Genomic DNA, 22,603 nt, shown 5'->3' with positions numbered 1-22,603 from the left:
TGTCTCTCCGTCTCTCACCCCTTACCCCCACTCTTTTTCTATCGACGGGATGGTCTGCTGTTCTACTCAAGCGCAATCGCCCTCATCTGATCTGCACCCTCTGCCCCTCGATCCCAACCCACGTTCCCCTCCCCGCTTTCTCACAATTATTAAACACAGATGTTCCGGCCATATAAAACAAACAAACAAATCAGCGAGAAAGTGCATGCCCACGTGAGCTATAAAAAGCATGACACTGACAATGAGTTATCATTTCGGAAGGTCAGTGTAAGGCTTGATACAGCTTACCGTTTCGTTGTCTTTGAACATAGTCGGCGTTAGTTGCCGCTGCAGTTACTTCATCATGGGCCGGTGATATTTATGGTTCAAATGGTGGGTCGGTTTCAATAAGGGATATATACATATATATATATATATATGTCCAGGATACGTTAAAATTCGGTTCCGACAGTGGTTTGAAAAGAAAAGAAAAGAAATGAAAAACTTTGAAAAGGAGGGGTGGGGGTGGGGGTGGGGAGGTGTGTGTGCTAAAAAGCTAAGCATGCGTGCAACTGGCCGTCTCCTCCTCCCCGCAATCTCTCGTCTCCTCCCCCCCCCCCCCATCTCGCCCCCACCCCACCCCCGCCGGCACCCTGGCCCCTCCCCCCGACACTTCCACCCCCATAAACACATACTGACACATTACCAACAAACTGGACAGTGACAGGAAAGCAATTGCAATGTAACACAAACGAAACACAGCCATTAAAAAAAAAGGTAAGTTTTTGTTTCAGTAATAAAAGAAAGAGAGAGCGCACTTCGAACAGCTAGTTCACCAAGCTGACTGACAAAGCGGAAATCCGGCCGCAATCAAGCTCAGTCGAGTCAGTCTGGCAAATCAAATCACATTTTTATTCCTCATCATCTTCTAGACATTTTGAAATAAGATTTTTACAGGTGACAGCGTTGGAGCAGGTCAACAAAGTGGAGGAGCTGAAAAGAAGAGAACTGTTCTGGATAAGTAACCTTGGGACAGTTTTTGTTGGACTGAACTTGACTGAGCGACATCCATGGGTTTTCATTGTGAACTCATTCGTGGAGTTACCAGTCTGGTTTGTCGTGGTGGTGGTTAAACACGATCACTGAGATACAGAGAGAGAGAGAGAGAGAGAGAGAGTGAAAAAGAGTGATGTGTACATAGACAATTGAAGGAATATTTAGAACATGATAACTTTACGTAGTAGAAGACATCATACGTAAGGTCAGAAAGATGACGTAAATAGCATAACGTCACCTGTTATAAGTGTTGTCTGTGACCAAGCTGTCGGATGGCCGGCATCGAAAATTTAGATTTTTAATTTTTATTTAACAAAATAGGTGTTGGTTTTCAACTATGTTTTATTTATTTTAGATATATATATATATACATAGAGAGAGAGCCGGTAGATTGCTATATATAGTGGGCCTATATATATATATATATATATATATATATATATATATATATATATCTGACTCACTCCGCTGCCGGGTGCTCAGTATACTGTCTGTTCAGTCATCATAATATACAGATGACGCAAGACCACACTCACAAAGTCACGGCTTGCAAACAGTATCAACCACATTAGATTAGTTCCACAGCCAGAGCAAGTTGGTGCCCATTACATAAAAAATTCAGGTATTTTTCATCCAGGTCAGAATGTTTTAAACAAAGCTTTTTTTCCAAGAACAGTTGTGACTATCCTCTCCGCACAACTCCACGAAGGTTTATTGGGATGTGCAGCCGGTTGCGGTGTGTTCATCAGTGGGGCCGCTACGGTTGCTGGATTTGTTAAACTGGATACGTGAAAAACTGGGGCGCCAAAGAGTGGTCCATGTATGCTGCACCACAGGTTAAAAAAGAAAAAAAAAAGTGCACATGTGTGTGTGTGTGTGTGTGTGTGGCCTGGAGGGTCGGGTTGGGAGAAAACTGGGGTAGCCGGGACCGCCGTGAGTCAGTGCCCGGCCCGGCGGGGGCCCGGTGGGTGTGGAGTGGGAAAGGGGAGAGGAGATATGAACCTGACCAATGTCTCCTACGGAGAAATTAAAAGTTCAATGGGAGTGTGGCAAGGTGTCCAAGACCCCAGCCGTGTCTGAACAACTTGATCTTTTAAGGCGATGTTAAATTCAACAGAAAAACTTTGCAGAGCTTTATTGCTGAGATTTCCATGAAAAGACATTTTCTTCTGGTTAATGTTTGTTTGTTTGTTTTTACTGTTTAATATAAGAGGGCTTAATTGTGTGCATGCATTAAACTAAGCACAGTCGGTGTTACACACAGTTCAGAATGATATAGTGACTTTTAACTTTTTCAAATCTTTTCACAACGTAGAAGTAAAATACGCAACCAAAATGCGTAACTACTGATATAAATCCAACATTACTTAGTTCCTCGTCAACACAAAAGCCCAATGATGGATGGAAGCCAAACTGAGCAAGGGGACCGTCAGCAGTCAGAGGATCAATCTGCTGGCTCACAAGCTGTTGACAAGCAAGAAACAGAAGCCATACAGGTTGCAAAATCCGAGTTGCACAAGACAATGGCTGAAGTGGCTGACAACCCACCAACGGAGCAACCACCTCCACCCTCCGTGTTGGCACACGACATCAACTACGAGGAACCCATGCCAGATCCCTACAACAAGGCTATCAACTACCTTGAACAGCACAATATTTTGCAAATATTTCAGGTTGTGAATCAGTGTGGTATATAAGCTTCATGGCTATCGTGATTTTCGTGCTGCAAAATCAATAGTTCTGGCATACTGACATGACTGTGGGATAGGCTGGCACAGAGCACTAAACTAGACGAAATTCTGATCATGCCAGTTTAGTTTACAGTGGTGTTTTGTTCATATGCTAGCTGTAAGTGGTGTGTGTGTGTGTGTGTGTGTGTGTGTGTGTGTGTGTGTGTTTTAATTTGTTTAGTTTTCATTTGTTAGTACAGTGTATGCATGTGTGTATTTGTATGTATGTTTTTTTTGTTTTTTTTAAATTGTTTAATTTTCATCTGTAAGGACAGTGTATGCATGTGTTATATTTGTATGTAAATTTACTTAATACCACTTCTGTTTGATGTCATGCATATATAAAGATATACACAGCAAACAAGTACAGTTAATCTTGGTAAGACAAAGACACACAACTTAAACACATTGATTTGTATTGTATTGCTTTTTGTCGGATAAGATTTCTGTTCATGAAATTCTGGCACTTCTTCATTGTTTGATATTTCTGTCACTGCATCACAAAATTATCAGTCATGTGTAAAGAAATACAACCAGAGGAGAGAAAAAATGAAAAATTTTGCCCCAAAATTTAATGACCTTCAGCAGCATTGTGCTATTCCCTTCTACAGTAATGCTAAATTTGATTATAACTTCTTTGCAATCTACACACATTAACACCCCCTTGAAACTAAAACTTGAATCTGTTGTTTTTGTAATGAATTAATAAATCAACATTCAGTGGTATTATGCCATAAGATAACCCATGGTAACATTATTTTAAGTAGGAACCATATAATGTTTCCATATATATAAAACTTAAACGTGTTTGTTTGCAATGTGTATGTGTGTCTGTGTGTGTGTCTGTGTCTGTGTATGCATTACTAATTTTAAAGTGTATAAGATGTTTGTGTAATTTTAGTTCTAACTGTGTGCAGAGTATGACAGCCAGCATCATCTTCCAGAAGCCAGAAAACCCACTGGATTTCATGATATCAGAAATTGCAGAGATGAAAAAAACTCGTGACAGCAAGTCTTCAACAAAGAAGTGAAAGAACTGCTTGTTTATGTAACCGAATTTTGGAAAGTTGATATTCTTTTACAAAAAAAGAGCTTGTTAACCATAAACACTGACTTGATTGACGTGTGGGCTATGCTGTGAAGTTTTCCATGATGTGGGGTTTTGTTCTTGAACTTCTTTATTTGAATATATGACTGTTTTCACTTTGCCCTTCAGGCAGAAATTCTTGATTTAGAGAATGAAATTTTTGGACAGATTATTTGTTCATACCTTTCCCATCATAAGCACACACACACACACACACACACACACACACACACACACACACATCACATCACATCACATCACATGCAGATAAGCTCATATATTATGCCTTTATGTAGATGTGTAAGCATGTGCATTGTGATACACACATGCTTAGACTCATGCTCACGCATGCCTACAGACCCAAAGAGGACGCACACACTGGATGGCATACAAAGGCAGGCATTTACATGATGTATACACACTTTGTGTATGTACACATAATGTTAGCATGTGCACATTAATGAACCTGTGTGCACATTAATGTATGTGTGTGTATACATGTCTGCATTCACAATCACGTACATGCTCACATACACATTGTTGCAAACTTCATCTATTTCTTCCTTGCGCTTCTTGCCACTTTCAATTCTGATTGAATGAAATGAAACTGTACAGTCTCTTTTATTCTCAGGTCTTAGTCTCCCTGTCTGCATATCTCTGTTTTTCTCTTGGCTTTTCTCACCACCCTCTTAATTTGTTTCTTTTCAATCTAGCTATATTTCTCTGTTTTTACTCTGTTTGACTGTTCCCATGAGAAGAAGCTTTTCATGATAGAATAGCAAAAAGCAGAATTGAGGAAGAGTGATTCTGATGAAAACCATAGCGCTATATTTTCACATCTTTGTAAACAGTTTTTGTTTAACTTAATTGCATTTCAGACAAGAAGACAAACAAGAGACTTGCGTTGTATATCATTTGCAAGGATGTTTTTATTTTATTTTATGTAACAAGAGGAACAAGAACAGTAACCAACTTACACTGTGTATTGCTGAAAAGAACCATCATAAACACTCAAGTAATTGTTGACTTGCGGAAGAACAAAATGTTTGCTGCTGAACTGATGGCAAGTACCTATGTATGTTCAATAGTGCAAGCAACATCTGTTTTTGTACCTTCCACTGTCCAAGGAAATGACATTCTTGAACATTATTAGGTTGACTTCTAAATTAGTTCTAACTATATTTCTTCTGTTCTCTAGATTTTGTGATAATTAGATATAGGTCTTTGTATCTAGCTCATGTCTAAAGCTCTTTCATATAACCTTCACATCACTTTTGTTCATTATGAAATTGTGGTAATATTTTCATATTTATATCTTAGTACTGTATATTGAATCAGGATCCATGTTTGGAAAAATATTTATTTGCTATAAATGTGCCTGGAGTCCATAACAACAGTATTATATTGTATATTGAATTAGCATTGATGAAATTGTCATAACTCAATAAATTAAGAGATTGTAGAATTGATTCATGAAATGTGTAAAAATATCAGCAGCTGGAATTTGAAGTGAGATATTATAGTGATAGTATGATAGTAAACTTGTTGTGTTCCTGTAGGCATATTATAACCAATCTAGATTAGATAATTTTGGTACATGTAGGCACAGTATAAACAATCTAGATTAGACGAAATTGTTATTGCTGATGCATTCAAAAGACAAACTGTATATAGCGTAAAATGTTTTTGTGATGCAATATCAATGGGCAATATTTCCACTGTATTCTGTGTGGTGTTTGTCTTTCAGCTTGCTGGTGGATATGTGAAACCAAATCATGTTTTTATCTGTAAAGATTCAGGTAAATATGGGTCTTTAGTCTGATGATTAAGAGAGCTGTGATGAATAAAGTTTTATAATATCTTATGCAACTGTCATTTGTTTTGCATGCTAACGTATGTAAATAGATTGTGTGTGTGTGTGTGTGTGTGTGTGTGTGTGTGTGTGTGTGTGTACATCATGCAGGCATGTGTATTTCTTTAATTTTTTTCTCTCAGGAAAAATGCAGTATGTCAAAAATAAGACAAGTGAAGTGATTTCACCTTATTTGTTATTTCTTTTTCTTTTTTGTGACAGCAGTCAGTACCTTAATGTATTGCAGCTATAATTTTGCCTTGCTTTGAAGTCCTTTCTTTTCAGTCATCTATTCTTTGTTCCTTGTGTTGATGTCATAAGCAAGTCCTTTATATATCTATTTGTCTCTGTTTTTGATGTGTGTGTGTGTGTGTGTGTGTGTGTGTGTGTTCTGTCTGTGTGTCTGTGCCTGTGTGTGTCCTGTCTTCATATATATTTTTTTCCTTGTTAAAATGGATTTTTCTACAAAATGTTGCCAGACACAACATACTAGTTACCATATGTTTGTTTTTTTACTTACTGTGCAAAGTGCTTGTGTCAGATGGGATTTTGATTTTTTCTGATCTGAAATACTAGCGCAGACACACACATGTACTCAAGGTTTAGTGGAGGAGGGAGTATAATCCCAATCCTTGCTTAAATTAACTCCTGATCTTCATTTCCTGTCTGGGCACTCTCTCACAAAAGAACATGGCTAGGTATTTGATTATACTCATTCATGTGGCAACACAACAGTCTCAAAAGCATTTGTGAAGTCCAGATGAATAGCATCAAAGGAGCCACCTTCTTCTTGCACCTCGGGTTAAAAAAAAGTTAAAGGTACAACAACTTTTCATAGCCATTGGGGCAGCAAATTAATATCCATTGTGTCTAGGGCTCCATATAAGAAGGCAGGGCCAAGTACCCTCCTTTCACTGTTTATCCTTCCCCAAATTAAATCACGAACCCATTAGCACCTGGGTGATGTGAGGAAATATGGAGTAAAGTGTTTTTCCTAAGGACATGACATCATGCTGAAACAGGACCTCAAACCCTGATCACTAGAGAACACTGAATCACAAGTTCAATGCCTTACTGATTCTGCTTTGGCAACTCCTTCCTTGCACTTTACCCCCTATAATAAGAACTGTCATTGGTCAGTTGATAAAGCTTTCCTCTCATGGAGCACTGTTGAAGCAATGAAATGGATGGCACACCCAAATAATTATGTTTGGCAAAGTATGCACACAGACCACAATCATTCAGGTTACTAATTTGCACACAGTCGTTGTTAGGCTGTATTATTATGGTATATAAATGGTGTATTGTTTGAGAAGATGATTTTATTATCATTTTCGTCTGATGATTACGGAACTGGACGATGCTTTTTGCGGTTAGTTTCTTATGGTAAGTGATGGCTTAAAGTTAAAAAAAAAAATCCATTATTAGGCACCCACAGTCAGAGATTCTCACACCCTCACATACGCCACTCCAGCCACACATTTGTACACAAATGCAAATGGATGCACATGGAACTGATGGCAAAATTTGAAATTGGACAAGAAATTTCTGACAAGAAGAAAACAAATGTGTAGGTTCAGAATATTCATCAAAAACAGGAGTACTGACTAGGGTAGAATTCCATAGGGGCATTGTTTTTAGACCTGGTCATTTTACTGTGTTAATAAATCATCTTCCCAACTATGTCCAACTGGACACCCATGAATATTTCAAACAACTGTTGGTTTTTTTTGTTTTTTTGTGTGTTTTTGTTGTTGTTTTTTTTTGGTTTCGTTGTTGTTGTTTTCTTGCTTATGATTATTGAATAAATCACCAGTGAAATTCAGATTATGATACACATGCTTTGCAATCCCAATCATGGAGAAATATATGTCGTATTATAAGCTGGGAGAGAGACAGGCAGACAGACAATCAGACACAGAGAGTAACAGGTTCTGAAAGACAGAAAAGATTGAAGAATTTCATGGTGCACTGGACGGGAAAACGTATCTCCAGGAACGCCTCTCAAATAAAAAGTGAAAGTAGATATCGGCAGATAATTCTCACATCAGTCTCACTCTTCTGTGTTGGGGAACACAAAAACAAACGTGGGACACACGCATGGGCCGAGCTCGACAAGTTGATGAAATTCACAGGCACTTGTGTTTGACCAGCGTTGTTCAATTGAAATATGGCATCAGAACTGGATTCACTGAAAACTGAAATTCAGAAAAAGGAAAAGGAGCTCTTGCTGCTGAAAAAGAAACTGAATGAAATGGTAAACGCATTGTCATTGAGTGCATTGTCATTTTGTTTTCTTTCTATCTGACACACTCAACAACGCCGTGCTGACTATTTCTATCCACCGACTTTTAGTTAAAGATAATCTTTTTTTTATACGATGAAATCTATTGATAACTCTGTGGGATCTACATTATTAGAAGGGGGCAACTTCAAAATAACGAACTGCGAACTCGTCAGTTCGTGCCTTGCTTGGCTGGTGAACAACCCATTCTCTGAACGTCCAGAGCACCTGATGTTTACCCATGATAGTAGGTTACTGAGTTATCATCGAAACTCTTGGTTTTGCATGTTCGTCTTCTCACCTTGCTTGGATGAGTAATGAAAACTTTTATCATAGATGAGTGAGTGCATATGTATATATATATTTTTTTTTTTAAAATTTATTTATTTAAAAAAAAAAAATTTAATTAATTTTATCATGATTGGATGAGGGCATACTTCTGCAGTACTTTTGCTTGCTTTGCCTCACCTTTTCATTACTATGACAGTAACTTGGTTTTGACCTTGTTGATGACACAATAATTGAAATGTGCTGGACACAGCTGTAGCATTTTTTTCCAAGTCATTGGAATGAACCTTGGGAAAACTGCACCAAACAATACAATTCACGTCTGACATTGTTTCTTCACACCTCAGTTTGTCTGTTGTGGTCCCAGCAGCAGCAGTCCACCGAGAACTATCAATGTTTGGTCATTGGGAGGCTGCACACCAGAGGACACTCTGCACTGCTGCTGGGTCACTTCAGTGGTGTTCAGTAGTGCCTGTTCTGATTTAACATACTTAGGATACCACCTACAGTGCTCCCTACTGACCATAGTTATAGCTTAGTCATGGAGCCAGACAGCCAGGTTACAAAAAAAGTCTATATAAATATAGATAGATAGATATGCTGTTCGAGGCTAACTGTCCAGCAGCTGGATTACACACTTAACTGTAATTCTTTCAGGCACTCTACAGGTAGAACTATGATCAAACTTCAGCTCTCAGGAAAGTCTTACTTAATCTTTCCATTATCCTTCTAAGCTGCTACTTTCTTTTTCTTTCCTCATATTTTATTTCATGTCAGTACTGTTTTTGTCCTTCAGTGCATGTCTTCTCTGCAGATTAAATGTGTTGGCATTTTCATTTACATGTAAAGTTTTACTGTTGGCCGCAATTTTTTTTCTCTCTCTTTCATACACACACACACACACACACACAAAAACACACACACACACACGTCTTGTTTCTCAGACAAGTCCAGTCATAAACATGCATTCTTTCTTTTTGCCTCACATTTAATGCACACCTATTTATCATCACACAATTCACAGCATCCATTCATAAACGTCCTTCCCTGAACAGATGGGATTAATTCTATGTTACAAAGTGTTTTCATCTCTCTCTGTTTGCAGGAGAAATCATTAATAGAGAATGGCTGTGGAGATGCAGTTCAAACAGTGAGCATGGAATCTGAGGAAAAGAAACTGACCAGTGAGCAGATTGGACGTTACAGCCGACAGCTCATCTTGCCAGAACTTGGAGTCAAAGGTAATGATCACAGTCAAGGAAACCGCTACCACTTTTTTTTATTTTGTGATTTTTTTTTTAAACACAACTGCTTTACATTCGCTTACCCCTTGTTTTTAAGGGAAAAAAATTGACAAACCTTTTCTTAATTGTACATGCTTTATCATGAGTCACCAGTGCAGAAGTCAGCGTAGACCTTCCTCATTCCTGTTTTATGCAAAGCACCAGTATACCAGATGTATTACTCTCAGGGTGGTATTATTGTACTGAGCTGCTACTTTCATCTTCTCTTCTGTGACTTCTCAATGGGATTACCACATGCCACTCAAACAGATCAGTTTCAGTTTCAAAGAGGCATCAAAATGTGCGGACTGATTCTTTTATTTATGATACACCTTATTAGCTTTGAAAACAACTACAACAACAACAAAACTCCACAGATCAACACACAGACTTGATGTGTTACAGTCCCAGTAAAGGTAGTTAGATGTTTGCACAAGTATGCAAGTAAAAAAAAAAAAAATGTGGTGTGTGTGTTTGCGTGTAAACGTTTGTCTGTGTGTGTGTATGTGTGTGTGTGTGTGTGAACAGGTCAGCAGAAGTTACTGTCCAGCAAGATCCTTATTGTTGGGGCTGGAGGGCTTGGATGTCCAGCTGCTATCTATCTGGCTGCAGCAGGCATCGGTATGTCAAAGGTTTTTTGGGGTTTTTTTGCTCTTGTTTAACCCATTCCTTGCAGTTTGTTTGATTTAACCCGTGTCATCCCATGTTTTACTTGTTTCATTATTCCAGACCAAGTAATTTTAACAAGGTGAAGGCTGAAAGGTTTTAAATCAGAAAAAAATAAATCAGTCACATGGGCACAATAGCCGAGAGGTTAAAGCATTGGACTTTCAATCTGAGGGTCCTGGGTTTGAATCTTAGTATGGTGCCAGGTGGGTGAAGTGTGGAGATTTTTTCCAATCTCCCAGGTCAACGTAAATATGTGCAGACCTGCTTGTGCCTGAACCCCCAAGCAGAAGATCAAATACGCATGTTAAAGATCCTGTAATCCATGTCAGCTTTCAGTGGGTTATGGAAACAAGAACATACCCAGCATGCACAGCCAGGAAAACGGAGTATGGTTGCTTACAAGGCAGGGTAAAAATGGTCATACACATACAAATTAAAAGCCCACTCATGTACATACGAGTGAACCTGGGAGTTACAGCCCACAAATGAAGAAGAAGTAGTTTCTGAATGGCCTAATTTATGTTGTTTCTAATTTATTATTCATTGGTTCATAACTGAATAAATGGATCTGCATCAGTATTAAAGCACTTCAGTTCAACATTCTTGAAAATGTATTATGCGTTCACATGTAAGAATTACAATTCTATCAGGTGATGAAAGTAAGGCTATCAATTAGATTCTGTTCAAATATTTGTGAAGTGCAGGTATTTGCGGCAGGACATGATTCAGATTTTATTTGCTTTATTTATGTTTGTTATAATTTAAACAGCATTCATGAATTCGTGCAGGAACTTTGGGTGTTGTGGACTACGACGATGTTGAAGTCAGCAACCTTCATCGGCAAATCCTTCACACAGAGCATCGAGTGGGTGTGTCCAAGGCAGACTCTGTGGCAATCTCATGCAGAAAGTGTGTACTTGTTTAAATGTGTTTCATTGTACTTGTTTAAATATGTGGGTGTTATCATAATGGTATTGTTGTGTATGTATGAGGAAACACATAAATTCTGATGTTAACATTATCTCTAGATAGTGTACACAGTATACAGGCTTTATGTAACTTAGTTGAGTAGACTGGTCATCTGTTCATTTTGGACGCACGCATGTTGACAGTGAGGGTGACAGGAAATCCAGTCTCAGTTCCATCAAAAGACTAAAAAAAAACAAAACAAAGAACATGTTGCCTGGGTGTCTAGATGACGATCTGAGGCAGGAATTTTATGAAAAAGGAAATCAGTTGCTCCATTTTAGCTTGAGCGATTACTCAGTTTCTGTGCTGCCAGTTGTTTTTTTCTGACAAAACAAAACAGCTTAGGAGATTGTGGTGTACAACCAGTCCCAGAGCAAAACAATCACAATTCATGGGAAATAGGACAATAGTCACCATCAGAGGCATACAGAAGATTGAAAAGTTGATTCCAGCAAAGCAGTTTTGTTTCAGGGAAATTGTACAAAAGCCACCATCAGATGCATATAGAAGATTGAAAAGTTGAAAACAACTGTAATTTTGCCCAGTAATTTTCACTTTCAACAGACATTTTAAAATACAGATTTGTGTGCATGTGTTTGATATCCATATACAGGCCTGCTTATTTGCAAAAGTGATTTTTATGCTCCTCCCCCCCCCTGACCCTGCCCCCCTGCCACCCCACCACCCCCGGCCCCCCCTCTCCTGTTCAGAATAACTTCTGTATAAAGCAGAAGATGTTTTTGTCCTGATTCATATTAATGCTGATTTGTTTTTTGTTGTTTGTTATCTTTTTCAGTCTCAATTCAGGTCTAAAGGTTATTACGCACACAGTACAGCTGAACAGAGAAAATGCCCTGTCCATCATTAGAGAGTATCCTTTTTGTGTGGGTACATCTGTCCATGTGTATGTGTTGGCAGTCACTTGGGAAAGAGACATTACAGGCTTAGAATACTTCTTTTGATTGTCTAGATTCGTTTATCAGTGTCTATGCAGTTTGACATGATTTGGAACCAACATTGTCATCAGTGCCTTGCCTCCTCGTGAATTGAAATATTTGTTTAACAGGACTTTACAAATCAGTAGTAATAACTTAAAAGGTTAAAGGTCAGTGTCAGAAACCCTCGTGTTTATGTTCAGCTGTCTTTATAACTTCGGAAGTTATGACTTAAAGATCAGTTTCTTAACCCTTTCGCTGCCAGGAAAATAAATTTTAAGTGAAATCTATTTGCCAGGGTTTTTTCACAAAAAAACAGGTATAAATTTTCCAAAAATTCTGTGCTCTTTGTTATTGGAGAAAGACGCATAAAAGTATATATTTTCAGAAAGGTAAATGAATAAAGAATACAAAACACATGCTGTTTTCCCATTTTATATATTTTTAGTGACATGCTGTTGTTTTGAAATCAGTGTTTTGTTTTTTGTCACATTTTCAACTTGTTCATTACAAACATTAGTCAGGTAATTTGCACAAAAATATCATATTTTCTGGACAAATGGATATCTGCAAACACAAAACCATACTAGAACAACCGCAATATATACATATTTTTTTTCAGAGATAGATACACAATGCATTGTGACTTCTCCAAGCGATAATATGGATGTCAGGCCACGCCCCCTCAGTCTTCACCCCTCTCACACGGTCACTTGATCCAGTTCTCATCAGACCGCATTGGCTGAGTGCCAAGAATATCGCTCACACTGTTTCCTGCTAATAATTCGGTCATGTTCTGTCGTCTGCTAACATCTGTACAGCCGGCATCACTCACTGATAGTCACATCTTGGCCACTCTCTTGATTAGTCCCTTTATTTTCTATCAAATCATCCTATAAATGTTCATCACTGTCTTCTCCTGCAAATTTACGCTTCAATTGTTTCTGAGCATTAGCTAAAAAAAGAAATCTTGGTTGATTTAGTTCGTCACGATCGCATGTCTTGAGCACGGCTTCAGTCCGACATTTTGTTGAGTAAGCGAGGAGAGAAGTCAGGCAAACACTGGGACAGTGACCCAACCAAAACATTCAAATAAAGGACTGCTTCTTGACGTAGATGGGGTTTCTAGCTATGAATAGAATCCAGAAAGATTCCCCAGGCTAAAGCTACCACTATATTTGTCAACGAAGTGAATGCAAACCAGGGAAAAGTCAGAATATTTCGGTGACGAGTTATCTCATCATTGTGGCAGCGAAGCATACATGCTTGCCATGACGAGTTATCTCGTCATATAGGCAGCCTAGGAGTTAAACCGTAGTACAGCTTTTTTCATGTCATCAAGTGCTGCCAGACAGTTTGTTTTCCAGTAAATTAAAGGTGAAGTCAGCTTTGTAAATGACTTCAGGTAGGATTCAGATTTTTGATTGAACATCCCACATGTTTGAAGACACCAGATCAACATATCCATTTAACCACTTGGATGATAACCCAAATTTTTGCACCATATAATCATGGTTCAGATCTTGAGTGGAAGGTTTGTTTGCGTTTTTTTGATGTGCTGGATTATGTTTGAATTGTAACTGGACATAGTCATTTCAAGCTAAATTTTTTGTTTGACCTTGACCCTACCCATTTATGACATTGTGTTGGACGCAACAGACAACGTGGCAACTCGGTACCTGCTGAATGATGCGTGTGTATTGTCAGGTAAACCGCTGGTGTCTGGCAGTGCACTGCGCTTTGAGGGACAGGTGAGCAACAGGTGTACAGGAAGATAAGTGCATATAAAAAATTAAGTAATGATTAAAAAGTATTTATATAGCACTGAATCTTGTGCAGAGACAATTCAAAGTACTGACACACCAGTCATTCACACACATACATAGCTCTAATTTAAGAGGAATTAAAGATAATCCCACTGTACTAAAATTTGTGGAATTGTTTCAGTAGAAAATGTGTAGGGTCGGTATGGGTAATTGCGAACCTCGTGTAATTGTGAACGATTCGTATACCGCCCCACTTCAGAGTGTTCTTAACGGTTGGAGTTCACAATTTAACGTCTGCTTCGACCTTTTCATAATACATTAATGAATATCCATTTCCAAGAACCAGTCAAACATATGTTATTTCTGGCTATTTCAGCGCTCTTTCTTCTCTTAGCGCACCACTGCTGACCAAAGTTACAAATGTGCTCTCAAAATCCTAAAATCAAGGGAAGAAAGTTGTCGGACACAGTTTGAAATAGTTTGAAATAGTTGATTTGATCGGATTTGTTGAATGCGCATTACCATTGCTGGGAGCATTCAAGAAAGCATACTGGTGACAGATCAGAATGTCAGTTTTGACAGGAATCTGCAAAATAGTGTTGTTTGCAGTTAGACCATAGGATATTTTGACATGAGTTTATTTGCGAACAATGCTGCACAATTACTGAGCTCTCTCAAAAGGGTGTGTTTGTGTGCAGTGTGGGGTGTGTGTGTTAAAATGTCTGCCTGTGTGCATGTGTGATCAAAACCAACAATACAACAGTCTGGTGCGATGTTCCAATAACATGTTATGTCTAATGAGTTAAAGACCTGCTTCTGTTTTAATTGTCAACATGTACCCAAAGCCATCGTTCGCAATTAGACTTGCCCATTTGCATTTACCTTCAAGCGCCCCTGCTATTTCAGATGTCAACAAAACGTTGAAAAGAATGAGCAGACAAACGTTTCCTGGTGCAAGCTGTTGGAGAAAGCTTTAAAAAATAAAAGAACTACGATTGGCTATTGTACGACATGTTATCTTTACAGTACACATGTTGAGCTGGTCGCTTCGAATGGACTGTTCGCAGTCAGGCATACCTACCCTACATGTGTAGCAGTTCACATTAAAAACCTAAACTCATAAAATTTAATGTTTGTACATGTGGCTAGTTCTGTAAACTAATGTATATAGAATATTTTTTAGATGATCAAGGCCTCATGCAAAAATATAGTGGGTGTTTATCATGTATGCATGTGTATATTTAAATGCAGGACTTGATTTTTTATCTTTATTTTTGTTTCCATGGGTTGCATGTTTACTGGCGTGTATGAGTGGAGTTTCATGTGTGTGACCTCTTTAACCCTGTTGTTAGGGTAATCATACTTCATATCCGGGGGAGTGCATGCTTGGTTTATTTTTGTTTCTATAACTCACTGAACGCTGACATGGATTACGAGATCTTGAATATGCGCATTTGATGCTCCGCATGGGAGGGGGTTCAGGTGCTGGTAAGTCTGCATATGTTGACCTGGGAGATTGGAAAAGTCTCCACACTGCCGTTATAATCTACTGCAATAATCACTGTCAGGTTTTATATACTGCTCAGAAGTACTGCTATCTTTCTTTTTTCTCTTCAATGACAAGTAACGGATACGTAAATATGTGTTCACGTTTGAAAAATACAAACGAAAGGCCATGTACAGAATACACACATTAGTACATGCTCACCGCTGGTTTCTGACAAGCACATGATGCAGTGTGTGTCTCGCAGCTGACAGCGTACCACTACAAAGGAGGCCCCTGCTATCGGTGCCTGTACCCAAGGCCTCCGCCTCCAGAAACTGTCACCAACTGCTCTGACGGGGGCGTGTTGGGAGTGGGTATGTGTGTGTGCAAGCTGTTTATTTCGTGAGTGTCTTTTGTTTTGTTTTGTTTGTGTGTTGAAAGTGTGTAGTATGATGTGTGTGTGCGTGTTTGTATGGGAGTGTGTGTACTGTATGCATGTTTTTTCCCCTTACATGCATGAGTATGTATATGTGGTTATATATCTCTATCTGTATATCTATTTATCAATCTAAATATCTGTCTATGAATGATTTTTATAGATTAAAAAACAACAACATATATATATATATATATATATATATATATATACACACACACACACACACACACACAGAGATATTTAGATCAATAGATAGATATACAGAGAGAGAGAAAGATAAGGAATATAATTGTATTATTTTGTGTTTACAGTTCCAGGCATCATTGGCTGTTACCAGGCCCTGGAAGCCATCAAAATAGCTGCAGGAATTGGAAGTATCCTTGTTTGAAGTTTTGATGACAATTTGTGGAGAGACGTCTTTCCTGTTTCAAGTGTATATTCAGATGCATTTATTGGAATGGCTAAGTGTGAAGATCATAAGAGATAAAAACAAATAGGTGTGGTGATTATTTCTTAAAAAACAGCAACAAAAACCAACAAAAAACCTGCAACAAGGTGAACAATTTAGAAAGTTACATTCGGTATCGTTGATGTCATTATAAAATGGATCCAAAGGAAAAAGAAAGTCTTATCAAGTGATTTACTTAAGAAATGACTTACACATAAACCCTATTATCTGGAAGAATTTAGAAACCATTTTTTTGGTGAATTTTACCAGAACTGTTCAGTATGGTATGTAAACTGCAAAGAACAATTTTAATATCAGAGAAGTCTGCATGGTGTACAGACATCTGGTGCAATGATTGTGAGCTCTGTGGAGTGGATGCTAAAAACCTCTTGCACTGATCTTGGAAGGCAAAGGAGATATGATCAACACTGGGTTAAAAAGGTGAAGACACCTCATTGACACGCGACAAAGGCACCAGGCCCCAGTTGCATTGCTCGGATGGAAGAGCCTGGTATGGTCATAACACGCTACTAAGTGTGCATGGTATAGAACTGACCAATGGCATAGTTCAGTCAACGTAGGCATTTAGTCACGTGTAACTGTCAAAAAGTTAGAACCAAGCAATGCAACTCGCACCAGGTCATTAAAAGTACAACATCTATCTGTCAACCTACACTGTACTTTGTTATTTACCTGCTTGTTCCTGTGTCGTGGTCTTTCAGGCCTGTACTTGCTAAAGAAGCAGTTTCTATTTCTCAAGGAGGCGTCACTGCGTTCAGACAAATCCATATATGCTACACCACATCTGCTAGACAGATGCTAACCAGCAGCATAACCCAACATGCTCAGTCAGGCCTTGAGTGCATGCATATATATTTGTGTACCTATCAGAGTGGATTTTTTCTACAGAATTTTGCCAGAGGACAACACTTTTATTGCTATGGGTTTGTCAGTGCACCAAGTGCGTGCTGCACATGGGACCTCGGTTTATCATTTCATCTGTATGACTAGATGCTCAGATTGATTATCCATCAAACTTTGGAGAAAGGGAGTTTGCAGGAATTAAACCCAGACCCTCACAAACACTGTGTTGGCAGATAAGCCTCTGGACCATTCTGCCACCCATCTCCCCCCAATCGAGCTACATAATTGTGCGACCTGTTTGAAGACATAATTGGACACAAAACAGAAACGCCAAAGAATCGATAGACAGATAGAAAATGCGAAAAAAACTTAGCCGTTTGAAGTGCACAGGAACAGGTGTTGAGATGGCTGCTGGAAAATTAGGGCGCTAGCCAGGGGGACAAAGGGGATGTTACCTACTTCCGGGAGGTTATCGGCGGTAGTACTCTCGTTTTCTCCGCATAGGCGGATAGTAGTTTGCACAGGACAGGAATGTCAGACCCCTGCCGGAGTCTGCACTAGTTGGGTCACGGTTAAGTATGTTATTTAAACGTAATTTTAGATAGAAAATTTCCTTTTAATGAAGCATTTCAGCAGTACCCCTTGTGTGGGCCTGCCAGACCCATACTCACCAGTCGATTTAGCAGCAGTGCTCCCCAGTCTGTACATTGTGGGTCTGTGAGACCCATGTTTTTTGGGGAGATAAACACGTACCAAGGCTGTTTTCATGGGCGTAAAAAACTGGTTGTATTTGAGGCCGAGTTAACAAGTGGGGGTAAGTAAACAGTGCACATTTTTGTGTTGATGTACTTTGTTCTGCATGAAGTATGGGTCTGTGAGGTCCACAAATTTGGAGTTGCGAGTTGCTACTTCCAAGATGCATTTAGTTACTAATCAGTTGAGATAATAGAAAATGTGTGAAAACAATTCTGTATAGAATTTGAGGCATACAGGAAATGAATTAATCTCACAAAATATTATTTTCTGTTACTTGTAAAGAAAATAAATAGCCCTACTACACCCACGACATGCGTTGAAGTTTAAAAATGTAATGTCAGAGACGGGTCATCAGTATTACATCAGTTTCATGGCTGGTGTCCCAGGTCATCGGTGTGCCAGCTTCATAGCTGATTCCTCAGGAAATCCATGTGTCAGCGTGTTTCACAGCCTGTACCTTAACAGACCACACAGCCTGTCTCAGCGAGCGCCTCATGTTGTTTGACGCAGTTGACTGCACAACCCGAACAATCAAACTTCGGCGCCGACAGCCGTCTTGCCCAGTGTGTGGGGAAAACCCCACCATCACGCAGCTCATCGATTACGAACAGTTCTGTGGGGCCCGAGCTACAGACAAGGTCAGTTCTCTCTCTTGATAAAATAAAACCAAAAAAAATATACTGTTGTATAACTTTTTGTCACAACAGATTTCTTTGTGTAAAATCGCTGTTGTCCTTACAGAGAGTGCATCACCACAGTGCAGCATCACCCCTTTTTTTCTGAGTGGAAGTGTATTTGTTTTGCTATCAAAGTGGATTTTTATGCAGAATTTTGCCACAGACAACTCTTTTGTTGCAGTAGGTTCTTTTACATGCGCTGAGTGCATTTTGCAGATGGGACCTTGGTTTATCGTTTCATCTGAAAGACAAAACACCCAGACCACCATCCAAGATGAAGTGAAGGTGGGGTAAAAATGCAGGTGTGTGTTTCGGACTGGAACTCATTGACACTCACTTCCTTATCAGATGCTTTACCACGTGGCCACTTCTCCACTAGTGCTACTTGATTCAGGGATAGGACTGGCCCTTGAGACCAGTTTCCTTACTCTGGGTCCATTGTCAGGACAGGACTGGCCCTTGAGACCAGTTTCCTTACTCTGGGTCCATTGTCAGGACAGGACTGGCCCTTGAGACCAGTTTCCTTACTCTGGGTCCATAGGACAGGACTTGTCCTTGAGACCAGTTTCCTTACTCTGGGTCCATTGTCAGGACAGGACTTGTCCTTGAGACCAGTTTCCTTACTCTGGGTCCATTGTCAGGACAGGACTGGCCCTTGAGACCAGTTTCCTTACTCTGAGTCCATTGTCAGGACAGGACTGGCTCTTGAGACCAGTTTCCTTACTCTGGGCCCATTGTCAGGACAGGACTGGCCCTTGAGACCAGTTTCCTTACTCTGGGTCCATTGTCAGGACAGGACTGGCCCTTGAGACCAGTTTCCTTACTCTGAGTCCATTGTCAGGACAGGACTGGCCCTTGAGACCAGTTTTCTCACCTGTGGTCCATAGGAATGGACTTATTTACTTGACACAAATAAAATTTAATTCTGAACTTCCCATCCAAGTTGCTGTACTGAATTGTTTACTTCTACCTGTTTCACTGTTTTTTCAAACCAAAATGAATAAATTTTCACTTAAAACACAATACAATACCTTCAGCCATGCTTATTTAGCAGTGTACCCTTTTTTTTTTTTAGATTTCATTTTGAAAAAGAAATGGAAATTTCAGATCATGGATTTTTAGGGGGGAAATGTGCGTGGCTTACATAGCACAAGAAACTGAATATTGAAATCATGAATTTTGAGGAGAAAAAACTTTTGTGGCTGACAAAATCTTTTTGTTTTTGTGTTCATTTTGTCAGGATCAGGAGAAGAAAGTACTGGCAGCTTCCAGTCGCATATCGGCAAAGGTAGGTGAACACTGAGCAAGTCTTTGCAATGACTGTATGACTGTTGATGTGTATGTGGAATCATTTATCTACAACACACACACTCAGATACACACACACAAACCTACTAAGATGGGGAAAAAAAAAGAAGAGATAAAGCAGTGCTTTACAGCGAATACAGTCCTTATTTTTTTTATTGAATCATTATCTTTGTTTAAAGAATACTTCCTTTAAATATTTGTTTTGCAATGTACTGTTATAGTGAACACACAATAGTCAGAGTACCCAAAGTACTGATTTGTCTGTAACACCCAGTTACTTCCCTTGTACCAAATGAGGATATTTCTGCACTGCAGAAGGCATGTTCAGTTTATTATCACTGTGGTTTTTTTGTTTTGTTTTTTAGTTGTTGGCTTTATCCTCTGCAATGTTCGCAATATCCTCAGTTGTGTGGTGTACTGATAGGGTGCACAGTGTTGTGTGGTGTACCGATAGGTTACAGTGTTGTGTGATGCACTGATAGGGTGCACATTGCTGTGTGGTGTACCGATAGGGTACAGTGTTGTGTGGTGTACTGATAGGGTACACAGTGTTGTTTCGTATACTGACAGGGTACACAGTGTTGTGTGGTGTTGTTTCAGGACTACCGGCAGTTAGTGGAGGAGGGATCAAGGCATGTACTGGTGGATGTCCGACAGCCTGTAGAGATGGACATCTGCTGCCTGCCTCACCCTGCCCTCAGTATCCTTTCCTCAGAAAAATGTTCCCTGATTTTTTTTTGTGTGTGTGTGTGTTTTTTTTTGGGGGGGAGGTGGGGGGGAGAGGATTAGGGTTAGACAGGTTGGTTACTTCAATTGTATATAGTAATTAATTTTTTGTGTGTTGAGTGTTGATATAATGTCTGTGACACTTGTCATGTGCTTTTTGGTGGGAGAGGACAGGGTGGGAGAAGTGCAGGAAGATGTGTGTGTGTGAGGGGGTTACTCACTTGTATATAACTTACTGTATATTGAGCTTAATGTATTAAAAATTTTATGTAGAGAAAAAATTGTTCAAATGATGAATCATCCTTGACATTAAAAAAAAAAGGTGTGTGTTACAGGTTTCTTCTTGTCTGATAATGTATGAGGTGGAACATACATATTTAAATGTTTCAAAAGTACAAACTAATGAGTAACTAAATCCTACTCCACTTGTGCAAAGTGCAGGACAAATCATGAATTAAAGATGTATACTTTTCATGATCAGTAATGCTGAATACGCTATGATTCTTTTTCTTGTGTGTGTGTGTGTGCGTGTCACCTTGATTCAACATGCTCTCTTTCTGACATTAGAAAGTATTCTTGTATTTTGCATCCTTGACAAATCCCAGACATTCCGTTTGATGCAGTGAAGAGAGATCCCTCAGCACAAGTGGAACAGATCAAGCAGTTTGCATCATCATCATTGTCGTCATCATCTAACAGTCCAGCTGACCCTATGCCTGTGGTTGTGGTGTGTCGCCGAGGCAATGATTCTCAGCTGGCTGTGCAGCTGCTTCAGAAAGTGACATCTGATCTCACCTTCAGAGATGTACGTGGAGGTCTCCATGCCTGGTCAAGAGATGTTGACCCTACGTTCCCTGTGTACTGATAGATCTGCCCCTGCCCATCTCTGTGGGCTGCCGTCACCTTCACACTACCATTTCGCTCTCTACAGTCAGCTTCAGATCCACTTCTGTTGCCTTCTCAAATTCAAACACTCCACAAAAGACTGCTGCTCTTTCTCTAGACCTTCCACTTGGAACACGCTCCCTCTATTGCTTTGTCAAATCTCTCCACTGAGCTCTTTCATGTCTGTCTGGCCTTAAGGCCTAACTCTTTCTAAAACACATCCTCCCTCCCTTTTTCTATCTTTAGTTTAGCTTTCTGTCTATGTGTGGTTTTTTTGTTTTTTTTAAAAGTTTGGTCTTTCATCCATTTTCTTCAGAGTTGCACATGCATGTGAATGATTGGTGTGAAAGTGCTGTCTCCGTATAAGATTTAGTGCTATGTACATTTAGCATTACAGACTGATTTGTTTATCTCATAACTACACAGTATTTCAAACAAGCTTGGATGTGGAAACCTTGTACACTTGTGTTTTAAAGTAAGCTTGAATAGTGGACATTGTTTTTTGCAATCAAGCTTGGATGCAGAAATTTTATATGTGTAAAATAATAAGATTGTTTGTAGAAACTGAAATTGTTTGACAGCCATTCCAGGAGTCAAGTATCAAACTCCAGTGAACAAGAACTGCATTACTTAGTGTGATGTTATGGGTCATGAAATGGGATGCTACAGCTTTCATTGTGATTATTTTTATGACTGTGTGTATTTTATAACTGTGTGTTTTCCATGACTGAGGATTTAAACTGGAAAATAGACCAAGTAAATGGTAGTTGTGAGTGGCAGACACCTGTCGTCCTTTTGGCTTGCTGTTGCCCCAGCCTGATATATCAACAGATGTCTTGAGGAAGTGGGGCGGGGCGGGGGTGTGTGGGGGGGAAGCACTGGTTAGTATTAGCAGGGGCTACTCAGGCCAATAGTGGTTTAAATCAATCTATTTATAATTGTTAATGGCCCAGCTGACCATACAGGGCCATTCCAGGAAAACAAAATCTGCAGTTAGTTACCTCCTGCTTGTAACCATGACATTGAAACAATGTAAGCAGCAAGACATAGCTACTGATGTAGAAAGAAAAGTTTAGTTGCAAATTATAGTATGATTATATCCAAGACATTGAAACA

The 22,603-nt window shown here is 39.4% G+C and overlaps 2 protein-coding genes across 2 annotated transcripts; both read left to right on the top strand.

The window, feature by feature from the left end:
* Window positions 1-2,407: 2,407 nt before the first annotated feature.
* LOC143281594 (uncharacterized) lies at window positions 2,408-5,716 on the top strand. The gene is made up of 2 exons (XM_076586833.1): window positions 2,408-2,708; window positions 3,683-5,716. Exons 1-2 carry the CDS (start codon window positions 2,430-2,432, stop codon window positions 3,794-3,796), a joined length of 393 nt encoding a protein of 130 aa, XP_076442948.1. The 5' UTR covers window positions 2,408-2,429; the 3' UTR covers window positions 3,797-5,716.
* A 2,076-nt stretch (window positions 5,717-7,792) lies between these two features.
* LOC143281593 (adenylyltransferase and sulfurtransferase MOCS3-like) lies at window positions 7,793-22,326 on the top strand. The gene is made up of 12 exons (XM_076586832.1): window positions 7,793-7,961; window positions 9,382-9,517; window positions 10,088-10,180; window positions 11,017-11,137; window positions 11,994-12,069; window positions 13,767-13,883; window positions 15,650-15,758; window positions 16,135-16,197; window positions 18,366-18,529; window positions 19,809-19,856; window positions 20,477-20,576; window positions 21,208-22,326. Exons 1-12 carry the CDS (start codon window positions 7,875-7,877, stop codon window positions 21,465-21,467), a joined length of 1,374 nt encoding a protein of 457 aa, XP_076442947.1. The 5' UTR covers window positions 7,793-7,874; the 3' UTR covers window positions 21,468-22,326.
* Window positions 22,327-22,603: the final 277 nt, after the last annotated feature.

This window comes from Babylonia areolata, chromosome 4, assembly GCF_041734735.1.
Source record: "Babylonia areolata isolate BAREFJ2019XMU chromosome 4, ASM4173473v1, whole genome shotgun sequence".
Classification (NCBI taxonomy): domain Eukaryota; kingdom Metazoa; phylum Mollusca; class Gastropoda; order Neogastropoda; family Buccinidae; genus Babylonia; species Babylonia areolata.
Note: the sequence above shows the minus strand (reverse complement) of the source record. Positions and strands in the feature narration are given on the sequence as shown.